Below are 21721 nucleotides of genomic sequence, written 5' to 3'. Positions count from 1 at the left end.
CTGCGACACTAGACAAATGAAACGACGCTCAAGGCGGCAAAGGTTGAAGACGCGGCCGCGACATGGTCTCTTGTGCCGTCGTAAGCAGTGTTATGCTTTATCAGCTATGTTCCAACCAGTCCAATCAAGCAAACTGTGCATCATAGTGACAATAATAACCGCACAACACTTTAAGCCCTCCGTTTGCTGTCGTGGCTTGGCGTAACGAAGGCTGAAGAGAAAAAAAAATTGAGAAAGCAAGAATAAAACGGGAAAGGCAAGGAATAGTAATAAAAATAGGAAGAGCAAGAAAGAGAACGAGAGAAATAATTGAAAATACAGAGAACAAAATGAAACATAAAGAGATAGAGCCAAAGAAAACGGAACAAAGAAGGGTACCTACTCCCTCAGCTTTGGGAGCGCCAAGTAGCTTTTTGTTTTGCCTTGTGAGAGCCAGTTCATGACGATAGTGGCCCTCACTCACAGAGGTTAGCTTGCCGCAGTTACCATCTTTTTTCAGGTCTCCCAGTGTGGTCGACGTGAACAATGTGCGTTTCACTTATGACGGCCGTCGAAAGAGTAGCATCCACATTATAGTCCCTGTTCCTCAAACCACACTGTGATGCCTTCATGTAAAAAAAAACGGGTTTGCAAATGTACATCGTAAGTTCAGTGTAGAGGCTCTCCAATGTCAAACAGGCATTCAGTGAGCTTTATTTTCTTTATTGCGTGCACTACTAAAAAGCTATTAACGTAAGATATAAACCTAAATCATTGTATGCTCATAAAAGGTAGTTAAAATTAGTTAATAAAGCCTAGCACTACCTGCATAAATTATAAAACGCAGGTAGCTCGGTATAGGGCTAGACAAGGTTGGCATCCTTGGCGAGCTGGTAAAACACGGATGTCTCCTGCTTCAGAAGGTCCCGCGGTGCATCGAACTCCACAATTTGCCCACGGTCCAGCACCATGATTCTGCAAGAAGGAAAAAAATTGCACGCGTGCACGCGTGCACGGAACGCCAAAGCTTTCACAATATGCCATTTCAATTAACCTACTTACAATTACACTGATGGCCGTTGTGGCTACAAAAGCGATATACAGAACACCATCTTTACCACCGAAGACACAGAATTTTGCGTCTAGATAGTACTGCTCAAATAATCCTGAACCCTTTTAGGGGAAATACCCCGACTTTAATTTTTCTGCGAGCAGGAACTCGTTCTTAACAAAACATGCTGCACTCTGAAAGAAGTCTGTTCTGGGTGCCTTTCCGTCCCCCGGTAACTCATATGGCATGCCTTTTCTGCATATAGAATACCTGCAAAAAATTCTGTTGGTGATGATGAAAAACAAAACGCAACTTGCATGAAGGCTCTGAAGAAGAAAAAAAAACCATGAGACGAAGTGTTTCCTTCGAGCCATTGACCGAGTTGCTTTTCCCGTCAAGCTTTTTCTACCGGCTACTTCCACGCTACCGAGGGCGTCACACCAAATACCAAAGCAGCATGAGCAGTTTCCAAGAAAGCCAGGCACGGAATAAAACGCGCCAGACGCCGCCAATTTGCTCCAGCCTGTATGTCACGACCAGTCACGTCATGCTGAAGCTGGTCCCGATAGCGTGCCTATAGGGAGATGAAGCTGCTGCTACCTAAAGACAACTCAAAATGATAGTGACAAAACTAGTTGATCCGTAAGTGAGACGCGCACCTGCCTCTTCGCTGCCCTCGGGATGTCTTGTAATGTGAAGTCGCTCATTACAGACAAAATGCCATATCTGCAAAGCCGTGGAACGTGATTTACGGCGCTTCAAAATGGCAGCATATGCAACATTACGGTGTTTCTTTCTCTACAATCACTTTCATCAGAACTACGAAGCAATGCAACGTCGAGCGTAGTAAGCAGACTCTTTTAGCATCCGACTTCTCTTCAGACGTGCTTGCGCATGGTGTGATGTTTCTATGGCCGTGGCTCCTTTGTTAACGCATGAATTGCCATTTTGTACGCTTTAGTACCTGACGTCATCAAATGTGGAGCATGAGGTCACCGAAAGTGTACAGCAGCCTAACGTCACGCAAATCTTGGTGTCAGTTTGCAAGCCATGCGAAAATGAAGTGAAGTAAAACTTGAGCGCTTATCTATTTAAGTTTAAATTTTGTCAGGGCCGTCCCTGTATGCAGAAGTTTTTTTTTATGGAGGAGTCAAACCAGTGCCGAAACGTGGTCGAAATACCTCTTTAGGCTTTGTAAGCCACACAGAATGCTTGACTTTGATTCCAGCTGGGACCCAGACATTTATTCTTTGCGTTCATCGGGTCGATGCTACCACCATGATAGATGCTACCACCATGATAGAAATAAGAAAAAAAACCTAGTACCAAAGACACAGTGGGGCTTAAACACGGGTCCGCTGCATGGCAGCCCAGTGTTCTATCGCTGTGCCACGCCAGTGCTTGGGACTTGTTCGCAACCTTGCCCTAGGCAGGCTTGATGTCGGGAAAGGAATCGTGTTAATAGGAGTAATAGTTTTTTAGAAAAGCAAAAGAGCAACCGGGCATCACACAATTTGAATAGCGGAACAAGTGGGCCGTAAAATGCTCCAACCCATTACAAAAGCTTGTTTTTGTTCTGCTATTAACTGTGGCGCATACCCACTTCAGGCATAATTCCTCATCGCCGTCAGCCTCTGAATGAACAATTAGCACGAAATTCCTCTAAATAGTTTAGCGGACACCGCGCTTCTCAGAAGAATGACGAAGAATAGGAAGGCAAGTGCCGCATACTACTCAGAAGATACTAATATTATCGTCGTAGTAGGCACCCAGCAAGTGTGCTTGCAGCAGTTACCCGATGAGTGTTTAGGAGACTGAAGGGCTGCTCTTCTCGTTTTTACTGTGACTCCGCTGAGCCTTCCGCGCAGACCTGGCGTTTTTCTCTCTTTCTTGTCTCTCATGTCAAGACTTTACATACTCGACAAAATGCAAATAAATAGGAGCGCAACCACAAATTGCAATGAAAAACAGACATCTGGCACCTTCAGCACTTCAAGAAAATGGCGCATAGACTTGGGAAAATATGCTCGCACAGATCGCACTTCTACATCTCCATTTTCAAAGGAATTTCGGGTTTGCCAAATACAATGCAAGCCAGGCCTATAATAGTACAATTAGATTATAAGGTACGCTGGCTTCGTTCTCAAGAGAAAGAAAACTGGTGCAATGTGGCCTTAACGGTCATTCTTTTTTTAAGGTTCTCTGCAACATGTTCCCGAGTAAAGACCCCGCTCCAGGAACCCGTAAATACTTGTTGAATTGTTTACAGCTTATTGCATAACTAACAGTATGTGCCCCATGGGAGGAATATTACGTTTTGTGCAAGGACCGATACACGGAAGCTGTTTCATTTTTTCACTGCCGTTAAGGGAGATTTTCGTTAAAGTGCCTGCCTGAAGTCTCACATAAAAATGGTTTAAACACCTCTTAGATATTTCTACTGCCTGCGCCATCGTACCACCAACTATACTGTGCAGGCCCAGGGCAGGATGTTCTTCAACAGTGTTTTAGAAGAATACTTGCAGAGCCAGGGGTCCAAACTTTTTCAAGTTATACACTGGTACTTCAACAGAGCCGCGTGAATGGTTGCAAATACAGTTGAAATACCTTCCGTTGCTTGTAAATGCTGTGAAAGTACAGTTTATACTTCACAACAGACGCATCCTGTATACAAGCTTCACATTACAGCATGTCATATCACAGCAATATTTCATGGTGCAAGCGTATATTAGCATCGAGTGACAGAACATGTGATTATCTTAATGACCTATATGGGGGCAGGCAGCATAAACGATATCAAGAGCAAATATAGCCTAGAACATATTTAAAAGTTAATTTTAAGTGCATTCCGCATGTCTGAGTAATATGTGGGGCTCCTCGTGACGCTGACATCAACGCAGAGGCAATGTAAACAAGCCAACGTCACGAGCTTACGCCCTGCGCTTGCGTAACCTACAATTTCCTCCTCCGTGCCTGCGGCTTCGCATGCGTTGGCTGCGCTAATTTTCAGTATGGCGCCCGCTCGCGCGAGGCTCTCACGTCACAGTTTTGCATGGCCACGTGGCCAGCAGTGTTAATCGGGCCCCTACAACTGCTGCAGCCAAGTTCGGTGCTGTTTGCATCCGAACTTGCAAATCCAAAAACGTGTCTCATTAGTATCCGTCACGCACTCGCGCAAGTGAGGTTCCCAGCCACCATACGTAAGTCATAAACTACTTATTGTAACAACAAAAACCAGGTGCTAAATATTCGTGTGGGTGCTCCTTTAATGCCGCATAGTAGGTAGCAACTTCAAAAACGTTTCACGTTCATGATTGCTCATAAGCCTAAAATGTTCTACTGAGAACACCGAATACAGTCACTGACGGAAGCCACTTCAAACTTTATTGATTACATTGTAGTAATGCCCAATGGAAACTTCTCGAGTAATATTATACAATAAGAGGTATGGACTTAGTGGTTAATTACAGACAGGATACCGTTATTGTGTTTTGCTCTTAAAGCATAAACGTCACCCAACTTTTTAATTAGGAGTCTATATAGCTTGTTTCTTTCTCTGCAAACGTGAGCGGTTATGACTGAAAAGACAGGTGCTGTCGGAAATTGTTATTTATGTGAACAAAATAGGAGCTCTTTGATCATTTTCTGGGCAAACACGTTCCGCACTTGGCCGTTAGCCAGATGGCTTCATGTTTCAGAAGCGGATATAACGATGCACCTAAAGAATGGAAATTCTTTGTTCCACGCCAGCCCGAAATTATTTCATAAACAGTGGCTTCTTAATCAGCTTAGTCGAGGGCGTCCAATCAGTATCACCGGATATGCTGCCAGTCTGGGCACGAGGACATACCGTGGCACCTCGTAGTGGAAGTGACCTTCAAAGACAGATTGCACTACCAGACTACTCCTTCCCCGCCCGGTGCCGCTTTCGCATCTCCGTTTAATTATACGTGTTGTATAGTTCGACGAACCCGGTAAAATACTCGTGTGGCTTCGTCACCGACTGTATGAAAGGCTAATTAACTGTTTCGAAAGACTTAAGCTCTCGATAGCCTCAGACAGCGCTTAATCTGGCGGCCTCGCCTGCTACAAGAAACAAGGTGTTCTGCGTTGGATTCAAGGATCAAGTGCACTTTAGCCCGTGCTTGCGGCAAAGGAAACTTTTCGCTGCAAAGGAGGCGTGCAACTAGAGGCATTGGAAGAAATTTTCGGCGGAGGGGGAGCACCTTCTCGATAATAAGAGTGGTCAGAAATTGTCATTTTGCGCTATGTATGCCATGGCGAAAAAGACATTCAAGAGGGGAAGCATGAGCACCATGTGTCCCCCGTCTCCTGAACGGCGTGCAACTTTATGTACTGTAGCTTTGCAGCTATTACGAGAAGCAACATTCTTCTTTAGCAGGCACCTCTATGAAGCACGACGCAAGCGAATTATCCGCTTTGACGGAAGCAATCCAGCATGCCTAGAAAGCAGAACATCATTTGTATTATTGGACGCAAGCACAAGGTAGCCACACGCAAGCGCTCGTGCCTCATTCAGAGTTGTTCCAAGATAGTGTTTTACACGAGCACAAGTTTCTACGTGATCGAAATACTTATCCGCTGCTCTATTGAGAATCATTTTTCCGGTGGTTTTCACACAGCGCACTTTCAATGACCATCGAGACACATTAGGATGAAAATTTTCAGCGACTGACTCGATTCTGCAGCCTATACAAAGAGGCCAATCATGATCTCACGCAACATTCGTTCTTGGTAGCGAAAAAAATGCATCCCGTACCTGCCCTTTTACTTCGAGCACTTGAATGAGCATGCTGCAAGCTGCTCATTCAAGTGCTTGAATTCAAGTGCCATGACCTAAGTGACAATTGCTTTTATGTTTCACTGAAAATACCAGCGTTCGGTATTTACTCCTCATCGATGAGCAGTATGACACTACAAGGCCGCTGTTAGAAGGTAAATCAAGTGTTTGAAGCCGGGCAACTTTATCTTAGCACAACATAGAGCAGAACAAGTGAAGAACAAGAATATTTTGTACGCCAGAAATCCCTTGAGCTGAACTTGAGAGTCGGACTGGTGAACCCCTGTGGCAGGGAAAAACACACGAGGACATTCAACTCAAATGTACACCCGGAGAAGGTGGCATAAGGTGTGTGAAATGCCATCGAAGTTACTTACAAGAGACAGGTAGCTTTCAGAAAAGACTCTAGAAGCGTGGTGCATGGAAGGTTTCATCAAATGCACTAGCCGAATACGTACAAGCAGCTGGCCTCGGATAGAGGCAAATACTGGGATAGGCAATAGACTTGAAAAGGCAAAGATAACCAAAGAGAAAAGAACTATACTTGACGACTTCATCTTCATTCTTTGACAACCTAGACAGCTTCGCACATGCGCACACATGTTAATAGGTCACATTTCAAGACATGCGTAACCAGACAGTTTTGCTCATTCATTTGCGGTTGTGGACAAGAGCCGAAACATCCTGCTTTTATGTAAACATTCGTGAACATTTAAAGAGGTATACTGTTTGCAAGTTAAGTAAAAAAAGTTTTTCTGGCTGCATCCTGCGTATGCTTTCTTCTCTCCGTCATCCCGGCGACTTCTGGATTCTGGACATTTTTGACTGAGGGAGAACGTATTGACAGTTTTCTGTTTACGTGCGTGGCGATACGAAACCAAACAATCGTTTCAGTCACGCACACGGATGCTGCATCCATTGTTGCTTTCATAAAGGAACGTTCCTGAAAAGCTTTGTCGAAGTAGCAAACAGGGTCCTATCGACCGGAAGCAACAAAACGCAAAGCGATGATCACACACGCTACAACTATATGCGTAATCTTGCTTGTAGCAAATGGTGCAGAAAGGACAATGAAGTCGACGAACACAAGCACCAAACTTCAACAACGCCGTTCACTCAAACAACAATGTAGAGACTGAACTTTCAACCACGTTGACGATAGTTAGCGCTTGTATTTGTCTACTGGTTAGTTCTTTCTGCGCTAAATGCTAGCAGCCAGTCAACCTTGAATCAGCGAACCCACATTAGTCGCAACGCGTATATACCTGTCGTAGTCGAGCACAGTGTTGAGCCTGTGCGCGATGGTGATGATGGTGCAGTCGGCGAACTCCCGGCGTATGGTGGCCTGGATGAGGTCGTCCGTCTCCATGTCCACGGCAGCCGTGGCCTCGTCCAGGATGAGGATGCGAGACTTGCGAAGGAGGGCTCGCGCCAGGCACACAAGCTGGCGCTGACCGACGCTGAAAGGTTCATCAAGAAGTTGCACGACTTAAGTCTCTTTCGCGCGTGACAGAAAAAATGAAAAAAAAGAACCCACTGTGCCACTGGCAACTAGCATCTTTCGTAAAAAAGAAAGGCTAATTGGAGTGAGTCTATAGCAACAAGACATGTGAGATAGCACGGCCCTTCTGCGCTCTTCTTTTAGAATGCTCCTGAGTACGAGTGATGGCAGGCTGATGCACGTGTTTGCGTTTATCACGTAATTTACCGAAAATATGCCCTGTCGGACGTTCACAACGCTTTGAATACGGCTTTGTCTTAACAAAAAGCAGCTGGCAAAAGCTATTTCAGTCACGCTGTGTTAGGTGTAAATTAACGGTTTGTTCAAATTGTGTATTCAATTATTTGTGATATTGTAGATGCTGGTCATCTATTGAGCAGAACATATACGAGGTCGAAAACCCAGAATGCTTTTTTATGGTCAACCTTTAATCACTGATATCAAAGACAAGACTTCCTATCATGGGCTGCTTGTTAGCGTATTTTGTATTGCGTCAAAGTGTTTTATTACAATGACGTTCACATTTGAAAGCCCGCAAGTATAGTCAAATCAAAGCACGCTGTTGCGCGCGTTAGTCGGTTTTGTACTGCAGTGCTTTCGACAGTACTTCGAACACCAAACCCATGGCTCATCAAGGACAACAGCCCTTCCTTGTGTGTGGCCGTGAAAAGTGCTGACGCTGTAGAAATCGAACCCTCACAGAGTTGTGGCTGCTTATTTCACTACGGTCCGCGCCTGTTTAAGTGGAAGCATGGTTGAGAGTAATGCGGTATTCTAGCACACGAGCGTGGTCACGCGGTTTGATTTTATATTTCGTGGGCTTTCTTTAAATTGTGCAAAATATCGTCGCACAGCGTGTGTACACTGCTGTCAAAATTATATCAGTCGTATTAGGATGTAATCTACACGAACTAATGCACACTCAGCCCCAATGCCGATGCAGTGAAGGCCCGCGGGGTATGTGTGATCACGGCTCGTATGAATTTCACTTTGATAAGAACATGTGAGTCAAGATAACATCATGGCACCTATTTCGGGAGGTGTTGCATACGAAGTTACCACTGAAGTAAAGGATCTAACATGGCTAATTAGAACATACAACACTTGTGTCCATTTTTTTGCACTGCTCACGAAGAGTGCCCCTGCACTGCCTGCTAGAAAAGTGCTGCTGGGCGGTATTGCAACTTTCGGCAATTAATGAGCGAGAGAAGTGAACCTGATGTTTTCGCCGCCCTCGGTAATGATGTGCTCAAGCCCCTTCTCAAGGCCAGCCACGTATTCTTTGAGGTGAGAGTGTTCCAGGGCTCGCCACAGCTCGTCGTCCTTCATGCTGTCGAAGGGGTCCAAGTTCGAGCGAAGGGTGCCGCTGAACAGCACGGGGTCCTGAAATCACGAATCAAAATCCGCAATTTTAAATAGCATACCACTCCTTGAGTAATCGTAGTTTGTGAAGCTTTACCTTCAGATAGTAAGGTATTGTTAAGAGGGAAGTGTAACATTTTGATTGTGACAGTGTGAGAGCAGCGATGGCGTAGTGGTTAGAGCATCCGCCTCGCATGCAAAAGGTCCGTGGTTCAAATCCCAGTGCCGCGCAGTTCCCAACCGGATAAAAAAAAATCCGCGTGGTGATGGAACTGCATTACGAGGCCTGGGGTGCGGCCTCACCGGTAACCACCGCCGGGAACGCACTCCCTCACCAGAGAAGGATTGGCCACCCTGGTGCAGTATCTGGCCACTACCTCCCACATGCATACGTCAAATAACTCACGGCCCTCAGTCCCCAGCAGCTGCGAAGCAACTGACCATGGCGGCGGTCAGATCTGCAACGCAGCAGAGGGTGCTAAGAATCTCTGGATCCGGACAGGCCGCCATTGGAACCTGAACTTGGCAACGTTTAACGCTAGAACCTTATCTAGTGAGGGAAGTCTAGCTGTACTATTCGAGGAGCTAAAGGGTGTTAAATGGGATATAATAGAGCTTAGTGAGGTTATGAGGACAGATGAGGCCTATACGGTGCTACAGAACGGGCATGTCCTTTGCTATCGGGGCTGGAGACAAGGCAGTAGGAGATTATGGCATCGGTACTAAAAACGCCAGAGGAGAGCTACTAGTAGAATTCGCAGAACGCAATAATTTACGAATTTTAAATACCTTCTACCGAAAACGAGGAAACCACAAGTGGACATGGAGGAGCCCTAATTGCGAAAATAAGAACGAAATAGACTTTATAATGAGTGCACACCAAGCATCGTGCAGGATGTGGAAGTGGTTGGCAAGGTACGATGCAGTGACCATAGAATGGTACCGTCTCGAATTCGCCTAGACTTGAAGAAGGAACGACAGAAACTGATACGCAAGAAGCCAATCAATGAGCTAGCGCTGAGAGGGAAAGTAGAGGAATTCAGAGTCTCGCTTCAGAACAGGTACTCGGCTCTTAGTGAGGAAACCAACCTTAGCGTAGATACAATAAATGATAATCTGACGAGTATCATTACGGAGTATGCAGTGGAAGTTGGAGGCAGGGTAGTTAGACAGGACACTGGCAAGCTTTCCCAGGAAACGAAAAATCTCATTAAGAAGAGTCAAATCATGAAAGTCTCAAGTACAACAGACAAAATAGAACTGGCAGAGCTTTCGAAGTTGATAAACAGGCGTAAGGTATCCGATGTAAGAAGGTATAACATGGAGAGAATTGAACACGCTCTGAAACACTGAGGAAGTGTCAAAGCAGTGAAGAGGAAACTTGGGATAGGCAAAAATCGGATGTATGCACTAAGGGACAAAGAAGGCAAAATAACTACCAATATGGATAGGATAGTTAAAATAGCGGAGGAGTTTTACAGAGATCTGTACAGTAGCCGAAACAACCACGACCTTAATACTATAAGAACTAGCAGTAACCCAGATGACACCCCACCAGTAATGATGGAAGAAGTCAGAAAAGCTTTGGAGAGCATGCAAAGAGGCAAAGATGCTGGTGAGGATCAGGTAACATCAGATCTGCTGAAAGATGGAGGACAGATTGTGTTAGAAAAACTAGCCACTTTGTTTACGAAGTGTCTCCTGACGGGAAGAGTACCAGAGTCTTGGAAGAACGCTAACATCATCTTAATACATAAGAAAGGAGATGACAAGGGCTTTAAGAATTACAGGCCGATCAGCTTGCTCTCTGTATATACAAGCTATTGACAAAGGTAATTGCTAACAGAGTAAAGAAAACATTAGAATTCAATCAACCAAAGGAACAAGCAGGATTTCGAACAGGCTACTCAACAATTGACCACATTCATACTATCAATCAGGTAATAGAGAAATGCTCAGAGTATAACCAACCACTATACATAGCCTTCATAGATTACGAGAAGGCGTTTGATTTAGTAGAAATATCAGCCGTCATGCAGACACTGCGAAATCAGGGCGTCGATAAAGCATATATAAACATCCTGGAAGAAATCTACAGGGGATCAACTGCTACCATAGTGCTTCATAAAGAAAGCAACAGAATACCAATCAAGAAGGGTGTAAGGCAGGGAGGCACAATCTCCCCAATGCTATTTACCGCGTGCTTACAGGAGGTTTTCAGAAGCCTAGAATGGGAACAGTTAGGGATAAGAGTTAATAGAGAGTACCTTAATAACCTGTGCTTCGCCGATGACATTGCATTGCTGAGTACCTCAGGGGACAAATTGCAACTCAAGATTACGGAGTTAGACAAGGAGAGCAGAAAGGTGGGTCTTAAAATGAATCTGCAGAAAACGAAAGTAATGTACAACAACCTCCGAAAGAAGCAGCGCTTCGAGATAGGTAATAGTGCACTTGAAGTTGTAAAAGACTATGTCTACTTAGGGCAGGTAATAACCACGGAGCCTAACCACGAGACTGAAGTAACTAGAAGAATAAGAATTGGGTGGAGCACATTTGGCAAGTACTCTCAAATTATGACAGGTAGATTACCACTATCCCTCAAGAGGTATATAACAGCTGTATCTTGCTGGTAGTGAGCTACGGAGCAGAAACCTGGAGACTTACAAAGAGGGTTCAGCTTAAATTGAGGACGACGCAGCGAGCAATCGAAAGAAAAATGGTAGGTGTAACCTTAAGAGACAAGAGAGCAGTGTGGATTAGGGAACAAACGGGCGTTAAGGATATCATAGCTGAAATCAAGAAGAAGAAATGGACATGGGCCGGGCATGTAGCGCGTCGACAGGATAACCGCTGGTCGTTAAGGGTAATTGACTGGATTCCCAGAGAAGGCAAACGGGTTAGGGGGAGACAGAAGGTTAGGTGGGCAGATGAGATTAAGAAGTTTGCGGGTATAAATTGGCATCAGCAGGCACAGGACCGGGTTAACTGGCGGAACATGGGAGAGGCCTTTGTCCTGCAGTGAACGTAGTCAGGCTGATGATAATGATGATGATGATGATGAAGTAGGTCGTAGTTGAGTGTGCCAAGAAGTTTACACCACCCGGTATTCTTTTACATGCGCCGACATCGCGCAGTAAACGAGTTTTCATCGTTTCACCTCCATCAAAGAAGCACAATCGCAGCCAGATTGAGCCTTTGGACCAGAATCAGATCACCGTGAACAATTGCAGTGCACAAACACACATTGAACGCATCCAAAGAGCAAAATTTGCGGAAGGATGGTGCAACTGGAGGCTGCACTACTGGATTACTAAGTATTATAATCAGCGTTCACTATATAAAAACAGCCGTGGTTACTTTTTGTCATTTACCCACAGGGTAAATGGCATTGAAGAGGAGAGTAAATATATAAATTAAATAGACAAAATGACAGTGCAGTCAACTCAGTTAAGAAGAAATTCCCTAGTTATACAAAAGTAGTTATTTCCAGTAAACAATAAAACAAATAAGAGCAATAAATACGGGGAGCTAATTTTTCTGGCTGTACAATGTTGAGCGATGTTCCATGAAAACATTTGCAGTCAGTGATGGTTGTGACACTTGAGAGAAGGTGGTTTCAATCCTGAGATGTACGAGGAATAAGCGACTGAAAAAAAAAGACAGTATACATGATGCGATTCCTGCCTTATTACGATGTTGAACAAGGTTTGAAATGTACACAGGCCAAAGTATGAGAGAGAGCCGCAATACATAAAGGCAGACCTAGGACGGGAGTGTCTTTTTGACCACCACCATAAAGAGAGATTGTAACATTTTTATATGATTTACTGTAATAAAACTGAAAATAACAGAGAAATTTACCTACACAAACCTCATTAAATTTCGAGCGTTTATCTCATAGTTTCAAAATCCTGGAATACTCAGCTAAAACTAACACGCACGTCAATGAATTTTTTTCTAAAACAATTTTGCGATAGAATAGAATAACCGAAGTGTCGGTACATAGTGGCAATAAACACATTGTAATAAATGCTGTAAACTCGTACTGTAAGCTGAACTATGATGTATTTATATGGGAACGCATTTTTATCATGGCCATGAAGCAAGATGTATTTCAGTTAGTTATGTAGGAACAAAGCTTTATTTGTGTGCGAACGCAACTAATTTATTTATAGATGTAACCACCCTAATATAATGCCTTTGGCGCTGCGGTATTTTTGATGAAGAATAGAGAATTAATAAGTGTTGGATGGTAGAAATTTTTATGCGAAAGACGGCAGATGTTTCATTGGTGATCCAATGGAATAAGTGATAAGCTATTTTTCATGGAGGATATACCAGCAGGGTCGTAGTTAAGCGAGGATGAATCTAGCATATTTATTTCGTACTAGTCGAAAAAAGGTGACCAGGTTAAAATCAGTGAGATTCCGTATGGGAGATGCATACTTAAGTTTAAAGCCTACAAGACACTTATAAATTGATAGTTTCAAGAAAGAGGGTGCTTTAAAAAAGTTACACCATAAGTGCCGAGCATGCAATAAGCGTTCTTAATGAAGTACTCTACGTGAGTTGTTAAACTTAATTTATTTTTCATGTTATTTATTAACTTAAGTTATTTATGATGTTTTTTGCAGCAGTGGATAGGGCATCATGGACCCATTGTTTGGCTAGCACGGTCCTAAGACTTAAACAACGTTAGTTTTTTTTTCTTTCGAGGAGTCAAGAAATATGAATACCAGGCACCAAGCACACCCTCAGCTGATATAAAAGCAAACATAAGACAAGTTTGCAAGTTTATTTCTAAAACCATGGTGAAAACTTCACAGAGGACTTGATAAAGAGATACCAGATTTGTAAAGCAGCAGATGGGGATTTGCTTGAACACATTTTCTAATCGTGCCCTAGTTTTACTGGTACACATCACTGAAACAAATTCCCAGCCACGCATTGAACGATGATGAGTGGGGCGAAGCGTCTGTCCGTTGGTCTGTCTGTGACGGACCGACGGACACTCCACTCATACTCATAAGCGTAAGGTGTCCAATGTAAGAAGGTGTAACATAAAGAAAATTGAACGCGCTCTGAGGAACGGAGAAAGCGTCAAAGCAGTGAAGAGAAAACTTAACGGAGGAAGCGTCAAAACATTAAAAAGGAAAGTTGGGATATGCAAAACTAGATGTATGCGCGATGGACAAGGTAGGCAGAAAAACTACCAATCTATATAGTATAAATAAAATAACGGAGGAGTTTCACATAGGTCTGTACAGTAGCTGGAACAACCACGACTTCAATATAAGACCTAGCAGTCCCCCGGGTGACAGTAATGATAAAAGAGGTCAAAAAAGCCTTGGAAGGAATGCTAAGAGGCAAAGCTGCTTGTGAGGATCAGGTAACATCATATTTACTGAAAGACGCCGAACAGTTTGGATTTAAAAAAACTTGTCACCCTGTTTACGAAGTGTCTCCTGACGAGAAGTGTTCCAGAATCTTGAAGATTGCTAACATTATCTCAATACATAGAAAGGAGATGACAAGGACTTCAATAACAGGGCGCGATCAGCTTGCTCTCCATCGTACACAAGCTTTCTACAAAGGTAATTGCTAATAGTATCAAGAAAACATTAGAATTTAATCAACCAAAGGAACAAGCAGGATTTCGAACAGGCTACTCAACAAACGACCAGATTCATAATACAAATCAGGTGATACAAAAATGCTCAGAATACACTCAACCATTACACATAGCCTTCATGGACTATGATAAGGCATTTGTTTCAGAAGAAATATCAGCAGTCATGCAGACAACGGAATCAGGTCATCGACGTAGCATATATAATCATCGTGGAAGATATTTACCGAGGATCAACTGCCACCCAAATGCTCCATAAAGAAGGCGACAGAATACCGATCAAGGAGCATGTAACACCAGAGAATACAATCTCCCTAATGCTATTCACCGCGTGCTCATAGGAGGTTTGGAGAGGCCTAGATTGGGAAGAGTTAGAGATAAGAGGTAATCGAGAATACCTTGGTAACCTGCTTAGCCAATGACATTGCATTGCTGAGTAACTTAGGGGATGAATTCAGAGTCATGCTTACGAAGTGAGACAAGGAGAGCAAAAAGGTGGCTCTTAAAAGTGATCTGCAGAAAACGAAAGTAATGTACAACAACCTAAGAAGAGAACAGTGCTTCGAGATAGGCAATAGTGTACTTGAAGTTGTTAAAGACTACGTCTATTTAGAGCAATTAATTACCACAGAGCCAAATCACGAGTTTGAAGTAACCATAGAAGAATAAAAATGGGGGGAGCACAATCGGCAAGCACTCTCAAATTATGACTGGTAGATTGCACTATCTCTCAAAAGGAAGGTATATAACAGCTGTATCTTGCCGGTTTTTGCCTACAGACAGAAACATGGAGACTTACAAACAGGGTCGAGCTTAAATTGAGGACGATGCAGTGAGGGACGGAAAAGAAAATGGTAGGTGTAACCTTAAAAGACAAGAAGATAGAGTGAACCAGGGAACAAGCCAGTGTTAAGGACATCATAGTTGAAATCAAGAACAAGAAATGGACATGGGCTAGGCATGAAGAGCATAGGCTAGATAAACACTGGTCATTAAGGGTAAGTGACTGGATTCCCAGAGAAGGCAAGTGGGTTAGCGAAAGACAAAGTTAGGTTGGCAGATGAGATTACGAAGTTTGCGGGTATAAAGTGGCAGCCGCAAGCACAGGACCGAGTTGACTGGTGGAACATGGGAGAGGCCTTTGTCCAGCTGTGTACATAGAGTCAGGCTGATGATGAAGATGCCAAAGCGATGAAGTATTCCCGCGAGCATTGTGTCTTATGATCAGCGAACTTGCTTTATCCGATTTCCTCAACTGCTTCGGCTTTTGCAGTTGCATTCTCCACCCATCTCTCACTTTTTGTGCATTGAGCAATTTATTACGCATCCTAGAAAGGTCTGTTCACGGCTGCCTTTCTTTTCTAAACACGCCAAATATAATACACGTGTCTTGACTTTCCCGATGTACAACAAAAGGCAAAACTGAGGCCATCAAGATAGCTCCAGCAATCTGAGACCAACGGCAAGAAAAACCTTATTGCGATTACAACCAACATGTTGTGATTTACCTTTATGACATACATGTTAGCATTTGTTAAAGCCGGAACTTGCACCTTCAAAGCGTAGAAGTGCGCGATGCTGTGTGGTGGTGACCACTTCAGAATATTGGTGGTCGTTGCTTTTGCGAGGTTTTCAAGCGCGTCACCAGTTTGCATTCAATACGGCGCGCACCGTGGTCAGAGGTTATATTGCGTTTCATAATTACTTACCACAGTTCTCCTTCTAGGCTGCTCAAAATAATAGGAGGAGACTTACATGCTCACACAGTCTAATGCGACTGGCCGTGGAGAACGCGAATAATTCGCTTACGCAGCATGTTCGCAACGGCCCGTATCCAGCGCTTTTGCCATTATATTTGGCAACGGCTACGGGAATCGTTAAAATTTATGTGCATTACGTCTGTGACAATGCACAATGCAAAAGTTGGGCGACTAAGGTCTTTCTTTATAGAGCGCGTAGCTGTAGCGTCTGCTCTTGTTTTCGCCATTGTTCTTGCGAGTGAGCCAGCAAGCACTTGATTGTGGTTCGCCGATGCCTCCGACTAGCGGAGAGAATTTTGTAGCTCTTTTTTTAGTGTTCCATGCACAAACCCACCAAATATTTCGCTTAATAATTGTTTCGCACGCGCTCATTGCACCTGGTTGCGCAGCAAACTGAGCATGGGAGTTTGGCTTTGCAGTACCCAAAACTGCGCCGAGAGGTGGCGCTACGTGTGTGCGAAAATTCAGTCTGACGTCTATAGAGCGCTTGTTTTGTGACAATGACAGAGCTGCAGAGTAACGAATTGTTGACCCGAGATAGGTAAATTGTAGACTTTAGCTGCTGCCATCAGACTCGAGTCCTTGAGCACTGACTATGATACAGTTCACAGTTATATAGCAAAAATGCCAATAGAGAAATATATTGGTCCTATAGAGAAATCGTAATGGTTCTATAAAAGTTGTAGTGGTACTTCATTGGTATTATTAGGAATATATTGGCACCAATAAAAACCCAATTGACCACACCTACTTGTCACCGATAAGACCAATAAGGTGCCTATAGGTTGTTGCTATTTGTCACCTATAGAACAAATAGACACTTATTGGCGCCATGATAGTTTAATAGGAGACAGCTAGTTGTCCCCTATCGGACCAATAAATATGTATTGGTACCTATAGCCGACAGCTGTTGGTGTGTATTGGTGCTCATTGGCTGTAATAGGGGAGACGTATTTGTCACCTATAGAACCAATAAATAGCAGCTATTTGTCATTTATAATGATTGATTTGTGGGGTTTAACGTCCAAAAACCACCATATGATGAGAGACGCCGTAGTGGATGGCTCCGGAAATTTCGAACACCTGGGGTTCTTTAACGTGCATCCAAAATCTGAGCACAGGGGCCTACAACAATTCCGCCTCCATCGGAAATGCAGCCGCCGCAGCCGGGATTTGATCCTGTGACTTGCGGGTCAGCAGCCGTGTACCTTAGCCATTAGACCACCGCGGCGGGGCTATTTGTCATTTATAAAACTAGCTTGTGTGAATTTCTACTATAATTAAGTAATCTTGAGGTAATATGCATGTTATTAAGAGGTCATTCATATATGTATTTCACTTATTCGCAAACTCCATCAAGAGGGGATTTTTGATTTGTTCAATATATGAGCAGAGTGACATATTTAAGTATATTCCAAAATATTACGCCCATATTTTTTATAAATATCACCAAAATGATTTGACACCCTGTGGACTTGAATAATTTCATTCTGCACTCAAGATTATGAATATAGTGTTTGTAGGCTATATAAGCCTACAAAATAGGTGTTCACAGAAAGGAAACTCATCGTGGAGTTGAAAAAAGAACGACTACAGGTAATGTTTTAGCAGGTGGTCACGATGTTCGTGCAGAGGCAGCAGCGTACTGCTTTTCTTTAAAGTACAAATGGGGTGGGAAATTCAACTATTAACAAAATAACCGAAGCTGAAGCAGATGGTAAAAATTGTGACGGCCTACCTAAATGTGTGTACGCATAATGTATTCATTGTCTATTTCAGCTGTTGGGTCAGTATGGTTCTTCGCGTAAAAAAAACCGTGAACAGTACGGCTCCCCGCTCCGCTGGTCCCGTTACTTACACTTGTAGCCTTCGTTGTAATAAGACAGGACATCTATGGTCCATAATAACCTGAGTAGCATGACCAAGCACAATGTGTACATCGACCGTTTCAGCTAGTGGAAGAGTATGGTTCTTCGAATAAAAAAAAACCGCGAACACTACGTCTCCCCACTCTGCTGTTCCGAATTAATTACACTTATAGCCTTCGTTGTAATAAAAAGACAGGTCATTTATGATGAATTATAACGAGACTAGCATGACCAAGCTGAATGCACGGTGGAGACAAATGCGAACGGCGTGGTTGATGTATCTTTCCGTTGTCCTTGTGTAAGTACGTAGGCGAGCTCGTTCGAGCGCTTGAAAAGTGAACATCGATGTTTACGTTTGCTGCCGTGGCCCGCAAGTTCGTGCGTGTGCCTCCTGCGTTACACGAACTCCCTGCGGTAAGAGTAATTAATGTCGGCGAGTCGGGAGCTAGTTATTTAAAAATTAATATTCATACCTCAATAGAAATTAAAAAAAAGGGAAAGTTATAATATTTGAAAGCTGCTGCAGTGCAGTACAGGCTTGAAAACATGAGAGAGAGAGAGAAATAACGTTTATTGCACCCGTCTAGAATCACGAGGGAGGAGGCTTCGGCCTCTGCCCCCAATCATCCCCCTAGCCATTGGCCAGAATCCCTTGGGACTTGGCGGCGGTAAGGGCAAAACCGAAGACTTAACGCTGTTCTTCGGCGTCACGGCTGTGTAATAAGGCCTCCCAGGATTCCACGTTTCTACTTGGATTGTTGTAGGATAGGCAGGTCCATACCATGTACACTAAACCCATAGTGCTGTTGCAGTGCGCACATCTGGAGTTGAACAACTCCGGGTGCCATTTACTGTACAGGTGAGGATTTGGAAACACCCCGGTTTGCAATTTTCGCCACATAATTTCCTCCTTTTTGCTCAGCTGTTTAGGTGCCTCTGGATAAATCTTACGGTTGAGTTTATAGTGTGCGGTGATTCCCTAAAACGTTCGTAGTTCGTCTCTTGTGGAGAGGGGCTGCTCTCGCGAACGCGGCGGGTCAGCGTCGATCGACCGGAAAGTGAGCCCTCGGGCGATCGCGTGCGCCTTCTCATTCCCCTTCAGACCTTGATGGGCCGGGGACCATACCAGTGAGATTAGCTCTGCGGGTACTGGTCCTTGTTTTGGAATTTTGGCGGCTGTGGCAGAGATCCTGCCCACATCGTAGTTTTTAATGGCTGACTTAGAGTCGCTAACAATCACTCGCGTGCCTTTTTGAGCTTTTGCCAAAGCAATCGCAAGTTCTTCTGCGTCTGTGGGGGTTGTGTTCCTAGAGGTGCAGCACGAGACCAGGTCCCCGTTCTCGCGAACCACTAACGCTGTGTGTGCTCCCTTCCTTTCATATTCTGCAGCGTCCGTGTAAAGTACGCCAGATTGACCTTAAAGTTTCGCCTGCAGGGCTACAGCTCTAGCTTTGCGTCTGCCTTCATGAAACGCCGGATGCATGTTTTTCGGCAGTGGTATAATTTTCAGTCTTGCCCTAGTTGATTTAGGTATGCTAGCGGTCTGCCTGGAACACTCTGTGGGCTCGAACCCCTAGCGCTCCATGATTTTCCTCCCGGTTCTACTTCTAAGAAGTCTTTGGTGCTGTGACATCATGGCGGCTTCTATTAGTTCATCTAAAGTGTTGGAGACACCCAGCACAAGAAGTTTAACCGTAGAGATGTTCGGAGGAAGCCCTAGCGCAGTCGTGATGCCTTTCTTTAAAATGGCTTCCATTTTATCTTTTTCTGCTCTACTTAATTTAGGATAAGGGGCAACGTATAGTACACGGCTTATCACGAAAGCTTGAACTAATCTTAAAAGATTGGCTTCCTTCATCCACGCATTCTTGTTATAAATGCACTTAAGCAGGCGGCACGTCTGGTTCGCACTAGCTTCGAGTCTCCGGATAGTTTTAGTGTTTTTTCCATTTGCTTGTATGCGCATCACTAGAATTGTAATACTGTCTACGGTTGGAATAGCATTACGATTCACTCGCAAAGCGATGTCACAATTCTTTCTGAGGGGATTGTTTGTTTTCCTTTTTTGCGATGGTAGAAAAAGAGCCTCTGATTTTTCTGCCGAGCATTTCAACCCTAGTGGTTCGAGATATTGTTCGATGGTATCTATAGCCGCCTGAAGTGCGCTTTCAATATATCCGTCACTACCCCTGTTTATCCACAGCGTCACATCGTCTGCGTATATTGTGTGATGCAGATTTTCGATTCCTTCCAACTTCTCAAGAAGTCCAATCATCGCTATAGTAAAGAGAGTCGGAGAGAGCACAGACCCTTGTGGCGTCCCTTTATTCCCTAATTTAATGTTTTCGAGCGACTGCCCTCCCATGCTGCCAGTGGCTGTACGGTTTGAGAGAAAGCCCCTCACGTAGTTGTATGTCTTGACGCCTACGTTTAGCGCACTAAGGTTCTTAAGTAAGGCTTTATGTTTGAAATTGTCAAACGCCTTGGAGACGTCCAGAGCGACAATTACTTTTGTGTCAACAGTCTTTTTGTCTATTATCTCCTCCTTTAGCTGTAGCATAATATCGCACGTCGATTGGTAGGATCTGAAGCCTATCATAGTATCAGGGTACTGGTTTTCATCTTCCATGAACCTAGTCAGTCTTGTTTGTATGACGTGCTTCATCAATTTTCCTACGCAAGATGTGATGGAAATGGGTCTGAGATGCTCAAGACTGAGCTTTTTTTCTGGCTTAGGAATGAAGACTACATTGGCCGTTTTCCAAGCTTGCGGTATTTCTCCCTTGTCCCAGCGTTCTCGGTCTTTAACAGCAACGGTCTCGGTCTTTAACAGCAACGAATGGTGCCGTTGCTGACACGATTCCCACCAAGGTGATTTCTTCCGGCCGCATACCTTGCGGCTGTGAGGTAAGTGAACTCTATTATATATTTGTTAGTCTGTAGAAGTTCCTTTTCTTGTGTTTTCAATACGTTTATTTTGCAGCCATCAAAGTGCTCCCCGTTAAAAATGTTTCGCCGCTTTATTTGTTCAGTAGTTTTTCCACTCTACAGCACAACACTTTTGAACATTGTGTGGGCTGTCAGCATATACAGACACTGCCATAAATGCATGTTTTTCCCTAGCACATTGTTTTCGTGATAGTTCAAGAAGGCTAAAGTATGTAATATTTTCATTCATTCATCATAGCAAACATCGGGAATAGGGAAGAAGCTAAACTTTTTATTGCCAAGGAAAATACTGCGCGGCTCTTCCACCAATAATTAGCATTCATGCTCACTGAACCCTATTCTGTGGCATACATGGTTGCACTAGAGAGGTGAAGGTTTTTGCGTGACTCCCAAAGCTCAGACTCTGGGATCTGTTTGGTGATAGTGCCGTTTCGCCTTGCCGACAAGTGTTTAAGGTCCACTTAAGTGGCTGAGGTTCTGTTTCTGGGACACAAGCATAATCAAATTCACTGCACCGATTTGACAATATATTCATTCCTACTGTGTGAAGCTGTCACCTACTCCGAGCTAACCGGAACTTCCCTCATGCTGATTCTACAATTTTTTTATACGCCATCCTTTTGAGTGGCACTTATAAAATATTTCCTTTCTTCTTCCTAGTATTTTATATCTTTTTTTCTTTTCAGGCACTACCCGGAGAAGTGGTGCTGTGGCATGTATTCCACAAGAAGAACAACATGCTTGGAAAGCTTGTTTCGGGGAAGATTGCTCATTTGATGAAATTATGTTATACCTAATATAGATATAAGACAGGCTAA

General features: G+C 43.8%; 1 protein-coding gene across 5 annotated transcripts in view; it reads right to left on the bottom strand.

Annotated features, from left to right (window-relative positions):
- Positions 1 to 670: 670 nt before the first annotated feature.
- LOC119166718 (ATP-binding cassette sub-family C member 3) overlaps positions 671 to 21721 on the bottom strand; it is a 308522-nt gene continuing 287471 nt past the window's right edge. For all 5 annotated transcript variants that reach the window (XM_075882443.1, XM_075882442.1, XM_075882441.1 and 2 more), the window contains 3 exons: positions 8549 to 8715; positions 7097 to 7291; positions 671 to 954 (listed from right to left, as the gene is read on the bottom strand). In XM_075882443.1, the coding sequence (XP_075738558.1) occupies positions 843 to 954; positions 7097 to 7291; positions 8549 to 8715 (474 nt within the window). In that variant the 3' untranslated portion in view covers positions 671 to 842. The remainder of the gene's footprint in view (positions 955 to 7096; positions 7292 to 8548; positions 8716 to 21721) is intronic.

This window comes from Rhipicephalus microplus, unplaced genomic scaffold (genome assembly GCF_043290135.1).
Source record: "Rhipicephalus microplus isolate Deutch F79 unplaced genomic scaffold, USDA_Rmic scaffold_12, whole genome shotgun sequence".
NCBI lineage: Eukaryota > Metazoa > Arthropoda > Arachnida > Ixodida > Ixodidae > Rhipicephalus > Rhipicephalus microplus.
Note: the sequence above shows the minus strand (reverse complement) of the source record. Positions and strands in the feature narration are given on the sequence as shown.